This window comes from Leptonychotes weddellii, chromosome 1 (assembly GCF_054177405.1).
Source record: "Leptonychotes weddellii isolate Sample4059 chromosome 1, ASM5417740v2, whole genome shotgun sequence".
NCBI classification, from domain to species: Eukaryota; Metazoa; Chordata; class Mammalia; order Carnivora; family Phocidae; genus Leptonychotes; species Leptonychotes weddellii.
Genome location: NC_138369.1, coordinates 117,919,822 through 117,943,931, shown reverse-complemented (window position 1 = coordinate 117,943,931; position 24,110 = coordinate 117,919,822). Strand labels below are relative to the sequence as shown.

General features: G+C 37.3%; 1 protein-coding gene across 2 annotated transcripts in view; it reads left to right on the top strand.

The window, feature by feature from the left end:
- MCF2L2 (MCF.2 cell line derived transforming sequence-like 2) overlaps nucleotides 1–24,110 on the top strand; it is a 202,850-nt gene that overhangs the window by 47,524 nt on the left and 131,216 nt on the right. For both annotated transcript variants that reach the window (XM_081830363.1, XM_081830355.1), the window contains exons 4-5: nucleotides 19,131–19,221; nucleotides 21,542–21,661. In XM_081830363.1, coding sequence (XP_081686489.1) covers nucleotides 19,131–19,221; nucleotides 21,542–21,661 — 211 coding nt within the window. The remainder of the gene's footprint in view (nucleotides 1–19,130; nucleotides 19,222–21,541; nucleotides 21,662–24,110) is intronic.

Genomic DNA, 24,110 nt, shown 5'->3' with positions numbered 1-24,110 from the left:
GCAATCAGTATTATCAGTCAGAATATTCTAGGTTGAAAGTTATCAAACTTTTTCTGGAAAGGACCAGAGAGTAAATATTTTAGACTTTGCAGGCCATATGATCTCCACCTCAACTACTGAACTCTGCTGTTGTTGCTCAAAAGCAAATATAGATAATATATAAACCAATGAGTGTGGCTGTGTTGCAATAAAACTTTATTTACAAAATGGGCATGGAGTGGATTTGGCACATGGACTGCAGTTTGTTGGCCCCTGTTGATTGTTCTCAGACATTAGCATGCATCAGAATCATTTGGGGGACTTGTTAAAATACAGATTGCTGGCCCCACTCCAGAGTTTCTGATTCAGTAGGTTTGGGCGAAGCCAAATAATTTCATTTCTAATAAGTTCCCAGGAGATGATGCTGCTGCTGGTCTGAGGACCGCACTTTGAGAACTATCCACATTTACAAAGATGGATATTAAGACCAGGTAGAAGAAAAAAACTTGTGTAAGTATACATAGATGGGGAAAAGTGAAGCTTAGGACTTAGATTTCCTGGCTCCTGGCTCAGTGCTATTTCCAGCACATCATGAAGTTTTCAGATAATGTTATGGTGGTGATCTCCATGGTGCTAATTTACATGTTTATGTTTTTATTTTTTGATTTATCATCTTTAGACAATATCTTGTGACTCTTTGCTATGAAAAATGAATTTTGCATACTATGATGTTTCTCTGTCCTTGCTCCCTTTCAGCCCCTAAGTTTTGTTAGTTACATTATTATTTTTAGATCATGTAATGTTTACCGTGATAAATTTAAAGAACACAGTTAACTTCTGTCTGGTGATCCAGCAACCTTAGATAATATTTGTTGATTTTCTACTATACATTTCCATCTTTCTTTATTCTCTCTCAAACTTCAAGTTCTTCTACCTATATACCACTTTCTTTCAGTTGGTAAGACTTATATTTTACATTTTTACTATACATGGGTTTTTTCTTTGACTATAGGTTGATTCTCAATCACAGAAATCAGTAAAATGCGTTTATTTATGTAATATCATTAGACTCTAGAGGGAGAAATGTAGTGTATCTCATTAAACCTGTCTCCACTCAAAGGAGTGTTGCATGTGTGCAGGTAAAATGGGTTCTCTTTGTAAAAATCCATCAGTTGCTCAAAATCATGCCACAATTTAATTCATTTCAGACTCAGGCAATGCCTTTTATTTATATACTTTTTCCCTTGACATTTCTAATTGCCTTTCTTTTTTTCTTATTTATAGAGTAGCATATGTCTATATTGTATTATTACTATCTTGCAGATTCTTTGTCATAGAATTTATGTAATACGTATATTTTTTTCTTGAAGATGTTTTTTGAGGCTCTCTGGCTTACCCTCATAATTCAGGGATGCTGCTGTCTGAAACTGCTACCAGATATCTGTCAACCTGGGATTGCTTTTTATTATATCTCTGGGAAGGTTGTTCCTTCTTTTTCTTTCTTTTTTTTTTTTACTGAAGTGTAGGTGACACACACTGTTATATTAGTTTCAGGTATACAACACAGTGATTTCATTTTCACTGGAAAACTGTCAAGTGGTTTCTTTCTCAGAAAGGGTGTATGGTAAGTGAATCTTACAAGATCTTAAAGGTCAAGGGGCACCTGGTGGCTCAGTCAGTTAAGCGTCTGCCTTCGGCTCAGGTCATGATCCCGGGGTCCTGGGATGGACTTCCGTGTTGGGCTCCCTGCTCAGCGGGAAGCCTGCTTCTCCCTCTCCCTCTGCCCGTCCCCCTGGTCGTGCGCTCTCTCTCTCAAATAAATAAATTAAAAAATCTTAAAAAAAAAAAGATCTTGAATGTCAGAAAATGGTTGCATTTTGTCTTCACACTTGATTGGCAGTTTGAGTATATAATTTTTTTATGTAAAATAACATTGTTTCATTGATTTTTAAAAAAGAGTTTATTTATTTATTTATTTCGGAGAAAGAGAGAGAGCACGAGTGGGGTAAGGGGCAGGGGGAGAAGCAGACTCCCTGCTGAGCAGGGAGCCCTATGCCGTACTTGATCCCAGGATCCTGGGATCATGACCTGAGCCAAAGGCAGACGCTTAACTGACCAAGCCACCCAGGCGCTCCTTGTTTTGTTTTTTGAACAGAAAGCAACCTGGCTGCTTTTTAAAAAGATTTATTTATTTATTTAAGACTGAAGGAGTGAGAGCAGGAGGGTGGGGCAGAAGGAGAGGCAGAAAATTTCAAGCAGACTTGGTGCTGAGTGTGGAGCACTCAGCTGGATCGTTCTGCTGGATCCCACGACCTCAAGATCATGACCCGAGCAGAAACCAAGAGTGGGTGGTGCAACCGACTGAGCCACCCAGGTGCCCCTTGATGCATTGATTTCTAGCTGCCAGTGTTACTGATAAGGCCGTTCTTTCTCACATCTGAGTCTCATTCCTCCTTATTCTTTCTTTCCATAGAAGTTTTTTTTCTTTATGTTTTGCAGGTTTGATTTCAAACTTTTTCTTTCATTCTACTGGGCCTTTGAACGGGAGATTCAAGTCTGTCTTAGGCTTAGAATTTTTTTTCTTCTTCTTTTTTTTAAATTTATTTTTAATTTTTAAAATCTTTTCCCTCCAAGTCTGTTTTCTGTTGCTTCCAGAACTCAAATTAGAGGGATATTGTATCTTCTAAATCTCTCTTCTGTGTCTTTAACTTTTCTCTCATATTTTCCATCTTTTATCACTTCACTTTTTTTTTTTTTAAGTAAACTCTGTGCCCAACATGAGGCTGGAACCCACAACCCAGAGATCAAGAGTCACCCACTCCACCAACTGAGCCAGCCAGTTATATATATATATGAATTGTCTGTTCATGCCTTTACTCTTTTTTCCATTGAGGTTTTTTCAATCTTTACCTTCCTCTCCATTTTTAAGACTTCTTTATGGGTTAGGGATATTAGCCCTTTATCTGTGATGTATGCTGCATATATTTCCTCTCACCTTTTTATTGTCCTTGCACTTAGCTTGGGATGTTTTTTGCCATGTAGAATTTTTATATCATCAAATGTATCAATGTTTCTTTTACTGCATCTGGATTTGGAATCATTGTCAGAAAACTTCCCTATACCTGGGTTATAGGGGGAATTCACCCATGCTTTCTAGTAATACGGTATGATTTCATTATTTACAGGTAGATCTGATGCACTTGGTGTTTATTTTTGTGTGTGGTATGGGGTATAGATAAAGGTTTATCTTTTTCCAAATGGCTATTCAGTTGTCCTAACACCACTAATTTTAAGAGTTCATCTTTGCCTCAGCAATTTGAGAGTTAATTGGTCTGTCTATTCATAAGTGAATAACACACTACTTTATTTATAGAGGATGTTTAATATCTGATAGGATTAATTCCCTTTCCCCGCCTGGCCCCTTAAGCTTTATTTACTTTTTTCATGTTTTTCTAACTGTTCTTTCTTGTTTTCTTTTTTTTTAAGATTTTATTCATTTATTTGACAGAGAGAGATATAGCGAGAGAGGGAATGCAAGCAGGGGGAGTGGGAGAGGGAGAAGCAGGCTTCCCGCTGAGCAGGGAGCCCGATGTGGGGCTCTATCCCAGGACCCTGGGATCATGACCTGAGCCGAAGGCAGATGCTTAATGACTGAGCCACCCAGGCGCCCCTCTTGTTTTCTTTATATGCATCTAGCTCCATTAAAAAAAAAAAAAAAAAAGCTTGTTGGTCTTTTCATTGGGACTTCGTTAAATTTATAAATTAACTTAGCGAAAAGTGATATATTTATGGTGTTAAAATCATCTCATCAAAAAGATGAAAAGTCGGGGTGCTTGGGTGCTTGGGTTTGTATACCTGTGCTTTGTCTTTTTCCCCCCTTGATTAAGTTAGCTAAGTGGCTTATTTATTTTGTTAATTAAAAAAATGGGATTCTCTTTTTTTTTCTTTTATTAATTAGATCTATTGCATTCCTTTTCTCTACTTTATTCATTCTGCCTTTATCTTTTTTTTCATTCTACCTTTATCTTTAATATGTTTTTCCTTGTACTTTCTTTTGTTTTTTTTCTTTAGTTTTTTTTTCTCATTTTTGAGTGGAAAGTAAATTTATTTTCATTCTTTCATTTTATTGATATAAACATTTAAGGTTTATATGAATTATCTATATCACTGCTTTAAATGTATTCCATAGATTCTTATATGTAGTATTTTTATTCTCACTATATTTTAGAAATTATGTAATTGCATTTTACATTTCCCCCTACTGAAGAGTTGTTTAATAGAAGGTTTTAAAATTTTCACCTTTTTTTTTCTTTTTTTTTGTGGTCCTATATCATGACCATTTTTTGTGGATGTTTCATGTGTGCTTGAGAAGAAGATGAATCTTCTATTATCAGGATGTAAAGTTCAACACATATCCATTAGTTCTTCCTTATTGATTATGTTGATTGGGTTTTCTATAACCTTATTGACATGTTGTCTATTTGTTCTGTCTCGTGCTGAAACTGGTGTATTAAAACATCCTATGTAAAATGTATTTTTGTCTCCTCGTATCTCCTGTAGTTTCTGCCTTAAAAAGCTGGCTATTAGGGTATTAGGAGCATAGATATTTATACCTCTTGTATCTTCATTGTGAATTGTGACTTTCAGCATTAAAAAGTGTTCCTGATTAGGTTTAATGATTATGGCTTGAATTCTACTTTGATATCAAGGCTGAAACCCCTTGCTTTTGTTCCCATTTGCCTAGTATACTTTTTTTAAAAAAAGATTTATTTATTTATTTATTTTAGAGAGAGAGCGAGCACACAAGCAGGTGGGCAGAGGGAGAGCGAGAATTTCAAGCAGACTCCACCCTGAGTGAGGGTCGAGTTTTCCACGTGAGGCTCGATCTCAGAGATCATGACCTGAGTTGAAACGAAGAGTTGGATGCTTAACCAACTGAGCCACCCAGGCACCCCAGCCTAGTATACTTTTGCCAATTCCTTTATTTTTAGCCTTTCTGACTTTGTATTGATCTTTTTCCTAGATACAGTATATAGTTGGGTCTTTGTGAGTCAAATTGAAAATCTTTTTCTTATATTTGGTGACTTAAGCCCATTTATGTATATTGATATGATTGATATATTCAGTCTTAATTTTGTCATTATTTTATAACTGCTAAATGTATTATATTTATTGTATTTCTCTAGTGATAGGTTTTCTTTGCTTTTTTAATTTTGTGTATTGATTTTGTATCCTGTGACTTTATTGAATTCATTTATCTGTTCTAGTAGTTTTTTGGTGGTGACTTTAGGGTTTTCTATATATATATAGTATCATGGCATCTGCAAATAGTGAAAGTTTTACTTTTTCCTTACGAATTTGGATGCCTTTTATTTCCTTTTCTTGTCTGATTGCTGTGGCTAGGACTTCCAATACTATGTTGAATAAAAGTGGTGAGAGTGGACATTCTTGTCTTGTTTCTGATCTTAGAGGAAAAGCTGTCAGTTTTTCCCCATTGAGTATGATGTTAGCTGTGGGTTTTTCATATATGGCCTTATTATGTTGAGATATGTTCCCTCTAAACCCACATTGCTAAGAGTTTTTTTTTTTTTTAAGATTTTATTTATTTATTTGAAAGAGAGAGAATGAGAGAGAGAGAGAGAGCACATGAGAGGGGGGAGGGTCAGAGGGAGAAGCAGACTCCCCGCCGATGCGGGACTCAATCCCGGGACTCCAGGATCATGACCTGAGCCGAAGGCAGTCGCTTAACCAACTGAGCCACCCAGGCGCCCAACATTGCTAAGAGTTTTTATCATGAATGGATGCTGTACTTTGTCAGATGCTTTTTCTGTATCTACTGAAGTGATCATATGGTTTTAATCTTTTCTCTTGTTAATGTGATGTATCATATTGATTGATTTGGGAATATTGAACCATGTTTGCATCCCAGGAATAAATCCCATTTGATCGTGGTGAATGATTTTTTTAATGTATTGTTGGATTTAGTTTGCTAATATTTTGTTTAGGAATTTTGCATCTCTGTTCATTGGAGATATTGGCCTGGAGTTCTCTTTTGTTGTAGAGTCTTTATCTGGTTTTTGTATCAGGGTAATGCTGGCCTTATAGAATGAATTTGGAAGCTTTCCTTCCTCCTCTAATTTTTAGACTAGCTATTAACTCTTCTTTAAATGTTTGGTAGATTTGACCTGTGAAATCGTTTGGTCCTGGACTCTTGTTTGGTTTTTTGATTACTGATGCAATTTAATTGCTGGCAATCAGTTTGTTCAAATTTTCTATTTCTTCCTGATTCACTTTCGGAGGTTATATGCTTCTAGGAATTTATCCACTTCTTTTAGGTTGTCCAATTTTTTGGCATATAATTTTTGATAATATTCTCTTATAATTCTTTCTATTTCTGTAGTGTTTGTTCTCACTTCTTCTCTTTGATTTCTGATTTTGTTTATTTGAGTCCTCTCTCTCTTCTTTTTTTTCTTTTTTGATGAGCCTGGTTAAAGGTTGATCAATTTTGTTGATTTTTTTTTTTTTTAAGATTTATTTATTTGAGAGAAAAAGAGAGAGTGAGTACTGGAGTGGGGAGGGGCAGAGGGAGAGGGAGCGTCTTTTTTAAGTAGACTCCATGTTGAGCACAGAGCCCGACATGGGGCTTGATCTCACAACCCTGAGATCATGACCTGAGCTGAAACCAAGTCGGAAGCTCAACCAACTGTGCCACCCAGGTGCCCCTTTTGTTCTTTTCAAAGAACAAAACAGCTTCTGGTTTCATTGATTTGTTCTATTGGGGTTTTTTTGTTTTGTTTTGTTTTTTGTTTAGTTTCTATTTCATTTATTTCTGCTCTGATCTTTATTATCTCCTTTTTTCTATTCTTTTTGGGTTTTGTTTGTTCTTTTTCTAGCTCCTTCAGGTGAAATGTTGTGTTGTTTGAGATTCTTCTTGCTTCTTGAGGTAGGCCTCTATTGCTATAAACTTTCCTCTTGGAACCACTTTTGCTGCATCCCAAAGTTTTTGGACCATTGTATTTTCATTTGTCTCCATGATTTTTCGATTTCCTCTTTAATTTCTTGTTTGACCCATTCATTGTTTAGTAGCATGTTATTTAAGCTCCATGTATTTGAGTTCTTTCCAGATAATTTCTTGTAGTTGATTTTTAGTTTCATAGTATTGTGGTCTGAAAACATGCATGGTATGACTTCAGTCTTTTTGAATTTGTTGAGACTTGTTCTGTGACCTATATGTGATCTATTCTGGGAAATGTACCATATGTACTTGAAAAGAATGTGAATTCAGCTGTTTTAGGATGGAATGTCCTGAATTTATCTGTTAAATTCATCTGGTCCTATGTGTCATTCAAAACCACTGTTTCCTTGTTGATTTTTTGTATAGATGATCTATCCATTGATGTAAGTGGGATAATTAAAGTCCCCTACTATTATTGTATTCATATCAATTACTTCCTTTATGTTTGTTATTAGCTGCTTTATGTATCTGGGTGCTCCCATGTTGAGTGTGTAAATATTTATAATAGTTATGTCTTCTTGTTGGATTATTTCCTTTATGATTATATAGTGTCTTTCTTTGTCTTTTATTACAGTCTTTGTTTAAAAGTCTATTTTGTCTGATATAAGTATTGGTACCCCAGCTTTCTTTTCACTTCTATTTGAATGATAAATACTTTTCCATCTCTTCACTTTTCAACTCTACACGTGTCATTAGGTATGAAATGAGTCTCTTATAGGCAGCATATAGATGGGTCTTGCTTTTTTATCCATTCAGTTACCCTGTGTCTTTTGATTGGAGCATTTAGTCCATTTATATTCAAAATAATTATTGATAGGTGTGTACTTATTTCCATTTTGTTACTTGTTTTGTGGTTGTTATTGTAGTTCTTCTCCAGTCCTTTCTTCTCTTGCTCTCTTCCCTCACAGTTTGCTGGCTTTTTTTCGTGATATACATGGATGCCTTTCTCTTTATTTATGGTTTTTGATTTGTGGTTACCGTTAGGTTTGCATATAACAGTCTATATTAAGTTGATGGTCACTTAAATTTGAACCCATTCTTTCCTCCCCCCCCCCATGTTTTAGGTATAAGGTGTCATACTTTATATTCTTTTATTTTGTGAATCCCTTGATGGATTTTTATAGATATACTTAATTTTACCATTTTTGTGCTTCCTACTTATCTTACTCCTACTTACGATCTTTCCTTTCCACTCAAATTGTCCCCCTTAACATTTCTTGTAGCGCTCATTTAGTGGTAATGAATTCCTTTGACTTTTGTTCATTGGGAAACTCTTTATCTCTCCTTCTATTTTGAATGATAACCTTGCTGGATAAAGTATTCTTGGCTGCAGGTGTTTTTCTTTCAGCACTTTGAATATCCACTCCCTTCTGGCCTGCCGCTTCTGCTGAAAAATCAGCTGATAGCTTTATGGAGTTTTCCTTGTATCTCACTGTTTTCTTTTCTCTTGCTGCTCTTAAAATTCTCTCTTTATCACTACGTTTTGCTATTTTAATTACCATATGTCTGGGTATGGACTCCCTTGGGTTGATTTTGTTGGGGTCTCTCTGTGCCTCTTAGATCTGTATTTCTCTTTTCTTCCCCAGATTTGGGAAGTTTTCAGTTATTATTTCTTCAAATAAATTTTTTGTCCCCTTTTATCTTTCTTCTTCTGGGATCCCTATAATGCAGGTGTTATTATGCTTGATGATGTCATCAATTTCCTTAAGTCTGTTTTTATTTATTTATTTTTTTTCCTCTTTCCTGTCCAGCTTGATTACTTTCCATTCCTCTGTCCTCCAGGTGGCTGATCCATTCTTCTGCTTCCTCTAGTCTATTATTTATTCCATCCAGTGTATTTTTAATTTCAATTATTGAGTTTTTCATCTCTGATTGGTTCTTTTTAATGTTTTCTGTCTCTTTGTTAAGGGCCTCACTGAGGTCTTCCACTCTTAAGTCCAGTGAGTAGCTTTATGACCATTACTTTAAATTCTCTATCAGACAGATATGGGTGTAGTCTAGTTGTGTCTGTGAGACAAAGTGAGACTACTCCAGCATCCTCCAGCAATTTCTCTAGTCCATTTTAAATAGAGACCTTAATTTTCCTACAGAGAAAATGGGAAGCAAGTTTCTACTCTTGATGAGGCATCAAATATAGCAAAATTTGAGGTAAGGTGATTTTCCAGGTTTGAGGAGAGAGGGAAGATATGATAAAGATTCTGAGATATTCAAGAGATCAAACTAAATTGTCCCCATGTGTTCCATTCTTACCTTGAGATTACTTCATAATCTCTTCCAAACTCTAAAAATTATCCACTGAATTTGTACATCCATGGTCCCAGGGATTTGAAGTCGTTATACAAAATTAGAGTCATAGAATGTTAAAGTTGGAAGAAGTACTTGAGATGAGCTTGTGTCAGCTCGCCATTTTACAGATGAAGATGCCAAGAGAATGCCATAAGACTAAAAGCATTATGAATTCTTTACTTCTGAATTAGAATAATACTTTTTTTAAAATAGGTTAATCATTCTACCTCCTATATCAGGAACAACTTTGAGGACTGCCATTCAAAAGAGAATTCCTAAAACTATTTAAGATCACAGAGTAACTGTCAACAGATAATAAATGGTGCTAAAAAGTAGTTTGATTTTCTCCAGTAAGAAGCCCCATAGGCAGTATGCCAGTGGACAGTCATATGCTTGGAATTAGGCATTTGAGTTGGGGTTACCAAGTCATCTTGGTTTTTCTGAGACTGTCCATATTTTAGCACTGAAAGTCCTGTGTCCCAGAAAACTGTTCAGTCCTGGACAAACTGGGATGGTTGGTCACCCTATATTTGACTCAGTTCTTATGGCAATGCAGGGAAATTTCAGTTAGTTAAAATATTTTTCATACCTAGCTTACTGAAAAAGGCAAATCATAGGAAAATATATAACATCAGAGCTTAATTAAGGAAATAAATTACCACATCCACCACAAAACTGCCCCAGTATTTTGGGGTCACACCACACTTCCCTTTATCACATATAATTCTATATTTATACTTAGTCATATTTAAAATGCCATGTTTGACAAACCATGAGAAACTATGGACTCTGAGAAACAAACTGAGGGTTCTAGAGGGGAAGGGGTGGGGGGATGGGTTAACCTGGTGATGGGTATTAAAGAGGGCACGTACTGCATGGAGCACTGGGTGTTATACGCAAACAATGAATCATGGAACACTACATCAAAAACTAATGATGTAATGGGTGCCTGGGTGGCTCGGTTGGGCGACTGCCTTCGGCTCAGGTCATGATCCTGGAGACCCGGGATCGAGTCCTGCATCGGGCTCCCTGCTCGGCGGGAAGTCTGCTTCTCCCCCTGACCCTCCCCCCTCTCATGCTCTCTCTCTCAAATAAATAAGTAAAATCTAAAAAACAAACAAACAAACAAACAAAAAACTAATGATGTAATGTATGGTGATTAACATAACATAATAATAAAAATAAATAAATAAAATGCCATGTTTGACTCATTAAAAATTCAGTTATATTTGTTACAGAGGAGTTACTAAGATTGGAAAATGAAGAAATACAGTGTTAAAACATTTTCCATTCCAAGAGGGTATGAATTTTGTGGCATGAGCATTGGTTTCACAGTCTGAAGACTTTGAATTTTAACTGTGCACATGGTGTATCACTTTGGGCAAGTCATGATGACTTTTTAAACATCTTTGAGGATTAGTTTCCTCATCTATAAAGTACAACTGTTATCAGCAACCTGGTTGTGAGAGTGGTTGTGAGGATTATATTAAATAGCATTTATGCGGGTATCTAGCACATCATAGGACCTTAGTGTTAGAAAGAACAATAGGGATTAAAATAGCCAAGTGTTGCTTAAAGAAATACACTGTCCAGAAACCCCATTTCCTGTGCATTTGGTTTAAGTTGAGGTTTTCACACATTTGTTGAACCAGATAGAGTAGAAAAAAAACCAATAATCCCACAGTAGTTGGTGTTACTGCATATTGTTTAGAATATTTATCTTTCCATACAAGATAAACTGTATGATTTTGACTGTATTCACAATCATTGTCATGATTTATCTTTCCTTTCTGAACTGAGGTCTGTACACAGCTGTGTCTCCTTTATGCACACAGGTATTTTCCCAGGAGATCCCACCCTGTTTGACCAGATGCTCTGGCCCTGGGCCTTGATCTTCTTGGAGCTAAGAAGAGCCTGTTGTGAGGGGCATTTGCCCTCAGTTTGGCTGGGGAGGCCATACAGGCATCAGCTGCTTATTTCATAGATCAAAGAACAGCCTGTGTTTATGTGCTATATGTATTTGCTGAGCCTTTCCCAATTCCACCTGGCTTAAGAGCCCCAGATGTTCTCTTAGAACCTTATTACTCAATGATTATTTGGTTTAAAGTAAAAAGAAAAGAAAAACACTAGTGACAGAAAAATATACAAAATAAAACTGCCACAGGATGCAAGCAGATCATCTGTGAGAAAAAATTGAAGGGGGGGCAGTGGGATGGGGTTAAGAGCATGAACACTTGTATCAGAGAGCTCAGAGTTTGAAATCCAGTGTCGCTAGTGTGATATCAGGCAAGTTATTTTATTTCTATCAGCCTTTGTTTCCCCTTCTGTAAAGTGGAGATAATATTTATTGTATAAGGTAAAGTAAAATTAAAAAATAAATGTGCCTGGCAAATAATAGGAGCTCAATATACAGTGGCTATCATTATCTAAAATTATTATTTTTGTTATTAACATCAGTTTGTTTTTGCTCTACTACAGAACAGTTTTGGTCATTTTTGTGTCCCCTTTAATCAGTGCTGGACACATGTTGGGAACTTAACAAGGATGGATCTTTGTTCTTTTTTTTTTTTTTAAAGATTTTATTTATTTTTTGACAAAGAGAGAGACAGCGAGAGAGGGAACATAAGTAGGGGGAGTGGGAGAGGGAGAAGCAGGCTTCCCGCTGAGCAAGGAGCCTGATGTGGGGCTCGATCCCAGGACCCTGGGATCATGACCTGAGCCGAAGGCAGATGCTTAATGACTGAGCCACCCAGGTGCCCCTGGATCTTTGTTCTTAAATTTTGTAGTATTTTTCCTTTCTCACAACTTGAATTTATTTAATTCCTTGGTTTTTTAAACTGAGTTATAATTTACATGTAGTAAAGTACATAAATCTCTACTGTATAGCTCAATGAATATTTGCCTGGTTATATACCATGTAACAACTAGCAAAATCAGGGTGTAAAATATTCCTATGAGGGTTTCTTTCCGCTTCTTTCCCATCGATATCTGCAGCCTTACCTCTTCACTTCTTTACTTCCCTCCCCCAAGAAAACCAGTATTCTCACTTTTTTTTTTTTTGTTAAAGATTTTATTTATTTGAGAGAGAGAGAGAGAGCACATGAGGGGGGGGTCAGAGGGAGAAGCAGACTCCCCGCCGAGCAGGGAGCCCGATGCGGGACTCGATCCAGGGACTCCAGGATCATGACCTGAGCCGAAGGCAGCTGCCCAACCAACTGAGCCACCCAGGCGCCCCTCTCACTTTTATCACCACTGATTAGAAAAGTTGCAAAGTATTTGGAAGCTGGGGCACCTGGGTGGCTCAGTCGTTAAGCGTCTGCCTTCGGCTCAGGTCATGATCCCAGGGTCCTGGGATCGAGCCCCGCATTGGGCTCCCTGCTCCGCGGGAAGCCTGCTTCTCCCTCTCCCACTCCCGCTGCTTGTGTTCCCTCGCTCGCTGTATCTCTCTCTGTCAAATAAATAAAATCTTTAAAAAAAAAAAAAAGTATTTGGAAGCTGAGCAACCATATCTAAATAATCTATGGACCAAAGAATAAATCACAAAGGAAATTAGAACATTTTAAACTGAATAGTAACAAAACAGTATATGAAAATTTAAGTGATATGTGGTTTAGCTATAAATACTTTTATTAGAAGAGAGGAAGGTTTAAAATCAATGATCTGATCTTCCACTTTAAGAAGTTAAAAAAAGAGACTTGCAATTAAACCCAAAGAAAAGAGAAGAAAGGAAATTGTGAAAGAAAAAGAAAAGGTAAATGAAGAAGAAAGCAGAAGAATAATAGAGTTCCATTTTAATTCCACAATGATCAGAAATACACCCTGAATGATTGCAATCATTTAAAATTTGTTGACATTTGCTTTATGGCCTAGGATAGTGGACTATTTTGATAAATGTCCTTTGTACATTTGAAAAGAATGGGTGTTCTGCAGTTGTTGGATGTTGAGTTCTTCAAAGTCAAGTCTATGTCCTTACTGGTTTGTTTGTTTTTTTTTCTTACTGGTTTTTAATTTCTAGGAGAGAAGTCTCCAACTTTGTGGATTTATCTATTTTTCTTTTAGTTCTATCAGGTTTTTTTTTTAAGATTTTATTTATTTATTTATGAGAGAGAGAGAGAGCACAAGTAGGGGAGAGGAGCAGAGAGAGAAGCAGAGTACCTGCTGAGCCGGGAGCCTGATGCAGGACTCGATCCCAGGACCCTGGGATCATGAACTGAGCCAAAGGCAGATGCTTATCTAACTGAGCCACCCAGGTGTCCCTAGTTCTATTAGCTTTTGATTACTGCATTTTGAAGCAATGTTATTGCATATGTAGACCTTTAGGGTTGTTATATCTTCCTGATGAACTGACCCTTTTATCTTTGTGAATTACATGTCTCTGCCAGTACTCCTTGTGTTGAATACTACTTTTTCGAATGTTACTATAGCCACAGTGGCTTTCTTATGATTAGTAATTGCATAGTATACCTTTCAGCATCCTTTTTCTTTCTATCTCTTTTCTCATGTTTAAAGCATAATCACCGTCTCTTGTAACCAGTATTTCATTCTAACACTGTTTGCCTTTTAAATGGAGTAATATAGACCATTTCCACCTAATGTGATCATTGAGATTGGTTGGGTTTAAATCTACCATCTTGCTGTTCGTACCATTTGTGACTTGTTCTTTATTTCTCCTTTCCTGCCATGTTAGTCTGCTCTGGCTGCCATAACAAACCACCACAGACTGGATGGCTAAAATAACAAAATTTGTTTTCCCACTGGGCACCTTGGTGGCATAGTTGGTTATAGTCGGTTAAGTGTCCAACTCTTGATTTTGGCTCAGGTCTTGATCTCAGGGTTGTGAGATCAAGCCCCTACTTGGGCTCTGCACTCAGTGGGGAGTCTTCTTGAGTTTTTCTCTCTCCCTCTGCCCCTCCCCACCATGTGCTTGCACGCTCTCTCTCTCAAATAAATAAATAAATAAATCTATCTTTAGAAAAAAATGTATTTTCTCACAATTCTGGAGACTAGTAGTCTAAGATCAGGGTTCTGGCTAATTCTATTTCTAGCGAAGGCTCTCTTCCTGGCTGCAGTTGGCTGTATTCCTGTGTTCTCACATGGCAGAGTGAGAGCTCTGCTGTCTCTTCCTATTCTTAGAAGGGCACTAATCCTATCAAATTAGGAACCCACCCTTAGGCCCTTACTTAATCTTTATCACCTCCTTTCAGGCCCTTTCTCTAATTACAGCCACATTTTGAGTTAGAACTTCAACATACAAATTTTGGAAGGATACATTCAGTCTATAGCCCCTGCTCTCTTTTGAATTTTTCAAATATTTTCAGTATTCCATTTAATCTACTCTATTGGATTTTAAGCAATGGTTTCTCTAGTGTTATAGTATGTAATACTATATATAATGTATTTACATATATAATGTATTTAATATATACATATATATTTTACACATATAATGTATTTAATACTTATTGTTTTCACTTTTTTTAAAAGATTTTATTTATTTATCTGACAGAGAGAGAGAGAGTGAGCATAAGCAGGGGGAGCAGCAGAGGGAGAGGGAGAAGAAGGCTGTCCAATGAGGAGGGAGTCCTACGTGGGGTTCGATTCCAGGACCCTGGGATCCTGAGCTGAAGGCAGATTCTTAACTGACTGAGCCACCCAGGCACCGCTGTTTTCACTTTTAATAGTCAGTAGTCTTTTCGTGAAAAAAAAAAAAAAAAAATACCGTTGATAATATTAATCCACATATGTAATGTTTACAGTGCTCTTCATTCCTTTTGCAGATTCAGGTTACTGTGTGGGATTATTTCCTTTCAGCGATGGACATTCATTAGCCTATTACCAGAATAAGCAACCACCACTTGAAATGAAAGCCTCTTCTAGTAGTTGCTCCCTATGGAAGCAACTCCTAACTCTCTCTGGAATTTGTTTATTTAGCTTTCTTTATTTTCAGAGTTCCCTAATGTCTTAAAGGACAAATATGGGTTTTTAATTTAACCAGTTTGTTGTCGTTGTTGCTGCACCAGCTGCTTTATGGACACCTTAATCTCACACTGCATCCCATTAGGTATCAGTAAACCTCTGTTACTATCAGTGTTTTGGGCAATAAACAAAACTAACTAAACTGAAGAGGGGTCAGCATTCATTGTGCAGCTCCTAACCTCTGCCCAGCCAGTTTCCATGAGGGTTTTTTTTTTTTTTTGATGTTTTTATTCAAATTTCAGTTAGTTAACATGCAGTGTAAAATTAGTTTCAGGTGTATAATATAATGATTCAATACTTCCATACAAGCCCCAGTGCTCATCACAAGTGCGCTCCTTAATCCCCATCACCTATTTCTCCTATCCCCCACCCCCTTCTCTTCTGATAACCATCAGTTTGCTTTCTGTGGTTAAGAGTCTGTTTCCTGGTTTGCCTCTCTCTCTTTTTGTCCCCTTTACTCCTTTGTTTCTTAAATTTTACATATGAGTGAAACGATATGGTATTTGTCTTTCTCTGACTTATTTCACTTAGCGTAATACTCTCTAGTAGTTTTTTGTTGTTGTTTTTTTTAAATATAAGGATGAAAGTCTTCCTAATCAGCACTGAATCTCCTTTTCAGGCTGTTTATTTTTCTTCCCCTTTCATGCTTCCAACTTTATTCAGCCTGGAGAACATCCTTTAATATTTCTTGAAGTGAATGCCTACTGGCAATAAATTCTCTCTCTCCGCTTAATTGTCTGGAAACACCCTTATTTCACCTTCATTTTTTAAATGAATTTTCAATTGGTATAGAATGCTAAATGGGTCCTTTTTTCAGGTTACTACGTGAAAGATAACATTCCATTGGATTGTAGCTTCCATAGTTTCTGTTGAAAAGTCAATGAAAAAAAAATTTTTTTTTTAATGTTAATCTTCTGGAGGTAATGTGTCTTTTTTTCACTGGTTGCTTTTAAGGGTTTCTTTTTTTTTAATATTTTTTAAAAATTTATTTATTTGACAGAGATAGAGAGCACAAGTAGTGCAGAGCAGCAGGCCGAGGGAAAGGGAGAAGCAGGCTCTCTGCTGAACAGGGAGCCTGATGTGGGACTCGATCCCAGGACCCTGGGATCATGACCTGAGCCGAAGGCAGCTGCTTAATCAACTGAGCCACCCAGATGCTCCTAAGGGTTTCTTCTTATCTTTAATTTTCAGCCACTTGGCTCTGATATACCTGGATCAAGTTTTCTTTGTATTTATCCTGCTTGGTATTAGAAGAGCTGCTTGAATCTGTGAGTTGATGTCTTTGATCAGGTATGGAAAATTCTTCATTGCTTTTTTTAAAAAATATTTTTCTGGGGGCACCTGGGTGGCTCAGATGGTTAAGCATCTGCCTTCGGCTCAGGTCATGATCCCAGGGTTGTGGGATCAAGCCCCACATCGGACTCCTGGCTCAGCAAGGAGCCTGCTTCTCCTTCTCCCTCTGCCTCTCTCCCTGCTCAGGCTCTCTCCTCTCTCTCTTTCTCTGTATCTCAGATGAATAAATAAAATCTTTAAAAAAATATTTTTCTGTAACATATTCTCTCTCCTCTCCTTGTGGGACTCTGTTCATGGCCCATATCTCTTTAACATTCTATCCTTTCCATTTCTGTGTTTCAGTTTGAATATTTTCAATTCATATATTTTCAGTTTCACCTATCTTGTCTTCTGCTGTGTTCAGTCTGCTGTTAAATCCACTGAGTTCTTAATTTCAGATATTGGTGTTTTATAATTCTAGGAGGTTCATTTGATTCTTTATTACAGTTTCTAATTCTCTGCTGAAATAATGTATCTTTTAATCTATTTTGTCTACCCTTTCCTCTTTTTCTTTTAACATATTGATCATAATTATTTTAAAGTTTTGTCTGCCAAATCAGGAATATCTTTGAGTCCATAGTTATTGACTGTTTCATCTCTTAATTATTGTTTTCTTCTTGCTTTTTTGCATTTCTATTAATTTTTTATTTTGTGCTGGATATTATAGATGATATGTTGTAGAGGCTTATCTGCTTATAAAAAGTATTGAGTTTGATCTGGTGGGAAGTTAAATTACTGGTAGACACCTTGATCTTTTTGAGGCCTGCTTTTTAGGTTTTCTTAGGGTAAGTCCATTTCTGCTTGGTCCTTATTCCTAGAGTGTAGCCTTAATCCTATGGCAATTCCTATGATGTTTCATTTATCCTAGAGTATTGCCTTTCTAGAGTTTCACCTGAAGGCCCAGAGAGCTCATCAAAATCTGTCTATTCTGGGTGGGCCCAATGCCAACTATCTTTCTTTCCCCAGAACTATGCAAACTTTATAACTTTTCATAAGTTTTCACATGTGTAGTTGTTGTTCTCTGTCAGTCTCCTGGACTCTTGCCTGAAATAGTGGGGCCTGGGCATTGGCCACATCAAAGGAGAACTTCCATGAAGATTTCTGGGGTTCCCTCTCTGTTCTTTCTTCACAGTCACCCTCCTCAAGTTCTGGCAACTTTTGCTTTTATAATCCCCAGTCTCTTCCTCTTTTACCCGGTGAGACCATCCGTCCTTGTACTGTGGCCTGGGAAATGTTCCCAGTGAGAGAACCTGGGTCAGTGTAAAACTGTGATAATGGCTTGGCCCAATAATGCCTACTTCAGATCAGCTACTTGTGTTTTCTTAGTGTTTGCTTAGATCTTCTGCCTTATCCACATACAGGCACTCATTAGGGTAAAGCTCATCTTTTGCCCAATATTAGAGAGTTATTAAAAGTTTACTAGAGGCCAACTACTTTTCATGTACTTGATCTCTTTTCATTGCCATGACAAGGACGTATGAAATAATCATAATATTAGTATATGTACAGTGTGTATGTACCAAGTGCCAGGCATTGTTTTGAGCCTCTTATATATTTGTTATACATACTCATTTAATCCTCACATCAACCATATAAACAGATACTATTTCTTTCCTGCTTTACAAATGGGGACTCTTAGAAACTATAGAGGTTAAGTAACTCTACCTCCCACCCCCATACATGCTATATAAATGGTGGAATTCATGCTTCAAACCTAGGCAGTCTGGCTTCAGAATTTATCCTTTTAATGACTTCATTATTGGTGGTATTGTTTTCATTTTATGGATAAGGAAACTGAGCTTTAGAGAGGGTGGATGACTTCCCCAGTGTCACAGTGCTAGTAAGTGGCAGAATGAGGATTTGAGCCACTAGAATCCAAAGCCCTTGCTCTTTCCTGTATATCATAGTTCCTCCCAAAGAGAGAAAGAAGAAAAATGTTTACATTTCTGGGAGTTTAGTTTAAAAGAATTTTGTGAGGACTTAGGAGCGGGCCAAACAGCTTCCTTTCATTTTTAATGAAAATAATACCTTCTTGTGCATATAATTTGCTGGCTGTTTATAGCTGGGCATTGGAAGGGGGTTGTTTTTCCCATAGACATGTGGTATTTCTGAACACCTCTAGGACTCACTCCTATGGAAGCATATTGATAGCTGCATGAATGTCAGTTTTGGGAGTGGAAAGGTGGCAGAGCCCAACCTTGAGTTCCTTTGTGTACACTGGGGCATGTGATGCCTACCTGACATGTGCATTTTCCTCTAGGTATGAGCACATGTGCTCCTTGGGTGTTTCAGACACTTGCCAGCCATAAACAGAGCCCTTGAGACGGTTTGAGACACCAAGTATTTCTGTTTTGTTAAGGCTGCGAGGCTGAGATCAGGAGAGGAAGTGGTTCTTTTGTCAGGAAGTCAGACCAGGTTTTTCCCTTGTGCCATGCAGCATGTTTACACATGCGCCAGAGGCTGTAGAATGTCCTGGGGAGGGAGCCCGCCCAGAACCCACGTGTCTTACCTGGTCTCTGATACTGACCATCCTTTTTTGCAGTGTGGAGGCTGCGAGCATTGGATTCGTCATCGTTATCGACCGGCGAAGGGACAAGTGGAGCTCCGTAAAAGCATCATTGACACGAATAGCTGTAAATATTCATTTTTGTGCTGTTATTACAACTATTTCCTATCCAAGTCACAGGGAAAAGGCAATTGTTTTATGCCAAATTTTGGGAAGGTCTTTGTAGCAGAGGCTATTGTGTCATGTCCGTTATCCCCTCTGCCACCTGCAGGTCACTGCAGACAATTCCTGAGCCCGTCAAAAGCTTCCTGAATCTCCCTTATTGACCTCTCTGGTCACCGAAGAGGGGCAGAGGGAGTGCTGGGAAGTTCATGCCCTAGGAGTGATCAACTATTGAGTTATGGGAGTTGATGGATAACTGCCCCAGCCTCTACACCCCTCAGTGGGACAATTCTGAGACATGTACCACACAGGTCTCTACAAGGTCCCAGCCCTTCTTGCCCACAGAAGTGCCCCTTCTTGATACATTGCCTTTCTTGTTATCACTTTCTCACTCTCCCCCATTCCTTCACTGTGTTTCCTGGGATCACCTCCTCAATAAACTCTATACCCAAATCCTTGTTTTAGGGTTTGCTTTGGGGGGGAGGGTCACCCAACGTAAGCCAATCTTCACTTCAGTATTCAAATTAGTTTTTCACAGATTGAAAGATACTGGAAAAACCAGACAAAATATGATATATGCTTGCTTTTGGTATGAGATTGTACAACCTTGGATGAATTTCCTTTTCCATCTAATTAGTCTGATTTTCATCCCTGTTTGTTGCCTTTCGGCAAGTCGATGTATCCTTTCTCTCTGCAAGGACCTCAGGCCAGGGAACTCAATCACATGAGCAGGCAGAGATACCTTAGGGCAACCTTACCAGCATTTCCACCAAAGCACAGGCTGCCTAGGGCAGTTGGGACTGGCTGAAGAGGATGGGATATGGTAGGGTGATAATGTGTGTGTGGAGGCTGGGATGGAAGAGGGACAATCCAAGCCTCATTTATGCCTACTTCCAAAGGTAGTCACGCATGCAAACATGCACATATACGGAGTTTCAGATCTAGAGCCTCAGCCAGAAATACAAATATTGTCTCAGCCATTTGTCTTACCATGATGTAACAAAATGCAAGCCTCTTCTATTTAGGAGCTTGCATTTCAAACATTGGGGGAAAGGAAGACTCCCTTTCTTTTGTGTATGGATTGTTTTGTTCCTTTAGCTTAGTTTTGGCTATAGGATTTATTTTGGAGATAAATACAATGGTGGTTGATGCCCTAAGGCTTTAGACACTTGACAGTGTCCATGAATATTTTAGAGGACTGGCCTCAAGAGAGTTCTGGTTTTCCAGGGTCCATTGGCAATACTTGAATAATATAATACTTGAGCCTAATTTGTTCAAGAATTACATTATCACTTTATGGGTAAAAGACACTGTAGCACAGGGATCCCAAAACCTGGCTTCTAATCAGACAGAATCTCTTCAGGTGCTTGTCGAAAATAGGTATGTGAATTTCATCCCAGTTCTAGTGAATCAGAATATTCCAGACTAAAGACCAGATTACTTTTTAACAAGCCCCTTAGGAGGTTGCTTTCGGGAACCACTAGAAGGGGAGAAAGCCATGAGCAATGGGAGACTTGGGGTCCCAGTTGTGCCATTAAGTTGTTATATGAATCTGAGTTATCTCATTTCTCAGGAACTTGCCTCAAGATGAAGGCAATGCTTCCTGAAAGCTACTTGGCAATAATATGCATCAGGAACCATTAAAATACTAAGTCTTTGACTCAGTAATTCTTTTGGGAAACTATCCAAAGAAAGTGTTCCAAAATGTGGATTAAGATGTTTATTTCAGTGTTATTTATAAGTATAAAAGTATGAAAAGCCTAAATCATTAGCAATAAAGGATTGGTTAAGTAAATTGTGCACCCACGAAATATAGTATTTCCAAAGAATTTTTAAATAACAGAAATAAAAGCTCATGGTATAATATTAAGGGAAAAAGCAGGTTACAAAATATTTCTACAGTATGAATTTAGCCGTGATAAAGATATTTCAGCAGAGAAAATAGCCTGTAAGTAATTAGATTGGAATATTAAAAATGACTATAAGATCATGGGTGGTTTTGGTGGTTTTCTTTTTCTAATGTATACTTTTATTAATTTCCAATTTTTTCTGTAAGGAGTATGAAATACTTTTATAATCAGAAATATTTTTTTTGATTTGTTATGATTTTTAAGGAGGGGTTTGGATTATTCAAACACTATCTCTTTCAGCTCTGAAATCCCGTGATAGATACTCTAGTTCTTTGGCATCTATGGTGTCTACTTAAACTTTCCTGTCTGTGATCTTGGGCAAGAGGAGACCAATGGATGTGACATTTGCCCTGACACTTTCTGTGATCCTTCCAGGTAGCATTTCCAGGAAACTTGCAGCTCATATTCATCCTTCGTCCATCTCGCTTTATCCAGAGGGCATTCACTGACATTGGCATTAAATATTATCGAGATGAATTTAAAATGAAAGTGCCGGTAAGTGTGACTTTTCATCTTGTCTGCATTTGGTCAGGGCCTGTGGAGAAGATGGCATTTGAGCTGAGTTTCTAAAGAAGGTAGGACTCCATGGGCAGAGAGCAGAGGGCATTATGCGTAGAGGGAACAGCATGTGTAAAGACATGGACACAGGAAGGACATACTTTATGTGAGGTCCACAGGGAAGCCCCATTCTTGTTGGACTATAAGTAGGATAATTGTTTGGAAGAAAAAAAGTAGAAAATATGGAATAGGTTTTCAGTGTAAGAATAAGAGGTCTGGATTTTATTCAGTAGGCAGTGGGGATCCAGTGAAGGTTTTTCAGTTGGGGAGTGACTTGGGAAGGTGGTTTTGGAGTTATATAATCTAAAGAGTGTCCTAGACTGTAGAAAGTGATTGAAAGAGGGAGACGTACTGTAATAGTATGGGTAAAAGAAAATAAGGATCTAAGATAAATATAGGCAACTGTAGAGTAAAAATAAAACCAATATGTGATACTCATAAAATGAAAACAGAATGACAAGATTAAATATTTTACTGATAACTGGTAGAGATGTGGGGAAAACCGGCACGTTCATACTTTGCTGATTAGAATGAAGTTGGTAATGACTGATATGAAGGACTAACTGGCAGCATTGATCAAAAATTAAACTATATACGCTCATTGACCTTCCTACAAAAGTTATTCTACAGATTCTCACACATGTGCTTAAGTCTGCATATACAATGATATTAATTACCAAACTGTAAGAATACATGATTAGAAATACCATAATGACAAACAACAGGGGAGTAGTTAAATAAATAATGGTCTACACAATCAACTAAATACTTTGTAACCATCAAAAATGATAAGACATGATACAACCACAGTGAAAACAGGTGGCAGTTACCATACACCTAACCTATGACCCAACCAAGAGAAATGAAAACACATGTCCACAAAAAGGCATGTACAAGCAAGAATGTCCTTCAACATGTGAAGGGATAAAGAAATTGTGGCATATTCACATAGTGGAATAACATTAAGCAATAGAAAAGAGTGAAGTATTGATTATTATAACAACATAGACACATCTCCAAATATTCTCCTGAAAGAAAGAAATTAGACATTAAAGAGTATATGTTCTATGATTATTTTTATATAACATTTAAGAAGAGGCAAAACTAACCTAGAAAATCACAGTGAGGGCTGCTGTTATGGGTAAGGGGGAGTGGAGATTGATTGGAAGGAGGCACAAGGGAATTATCTAGGGAAATGTATATCTTGATTGGATGGTGTTACATGTGTGTATACAGTTGTCAGAACTAATTGAACTATACCCTTAAATCTGTGCATTTTATTGATGTAAATTACATCTCAATTGAAAAAGAAAAAAACATAAAAAAGGAAAAAATAGGTAAGATGAATCTATAGTGATAGAAAAGTTTCTAATACATATTTTTTGTTTAGTTGGAAATAATTTCAAACTCAGAAAAATTTCAAGAATAAGATTAGTACAAAGAACATTCATTCTCTGCCCTTTACCCAGATTCATTCATCTATTGTTAACATTTTATCCCCATTTGCTTTATTATTTACTTATTATTTGCTTCTCTCTATAGATGTATACATCTCTCTCTTTCTCTCTCTAATATTATACATATATAAATATGTATATTTCTCTATTTGTAGTATATATAGATACATTTGCATATAAAGATATATATAAGTATATGTATTATACATATATGGAATATGTATATGTGTATTTGTATATAGAGGATCTAGTTTACGATCAGACGGTACATATAGTCATTATGTCTCTTCAGTTTCCTTTAATCTGAAACATTTCCACAATCTTTCTTTGTCTTTTATGACATTAGCATTTTTGAAGAATACAATCCCTTAAAAAAAAACAAAACAACTACCTTATTTGGGGCTCATGTGATGATTTCTCAGGATTCGACTCAGGTAATGCATTCCTAGCTGGAATACTGCTTAAGTGATGTCATGTCCTTCTCAGGGTATCACATGTGGAAAACATAGTATTCATCTGCCCTCCCATTGGTAACGTTAATTTTGATTCCCTGGTTGAGGTGTTGTCCAGTTTCTCAAATGTATTATGTTTCCATTGCAACTAATACAGAATCTTTGGAGAAACATTTTAGGATCATACAATTATCCTGCTCCTCAAAAGATTCCTCTCTATATTTAATATCTATTGATAATTCTTGCCTGGAATGATCTTTATTAAATTGAATGCAAAATAATGATTTCCCAACTATAATACTCTCTGAACATGCACTAATCAGAAGTTGGGATTCCAAATCAAAACCTCAATGAGATACCACCTCACACCAGTCAGAATGGCTAAAATTAACAAGTCAGGAAAAGACAGATGTTGGCAAGGATGCGGACAAAGGGGAACCCTCCTACACTGTTGGTGGGAATGCAAGCTGGTGCAGC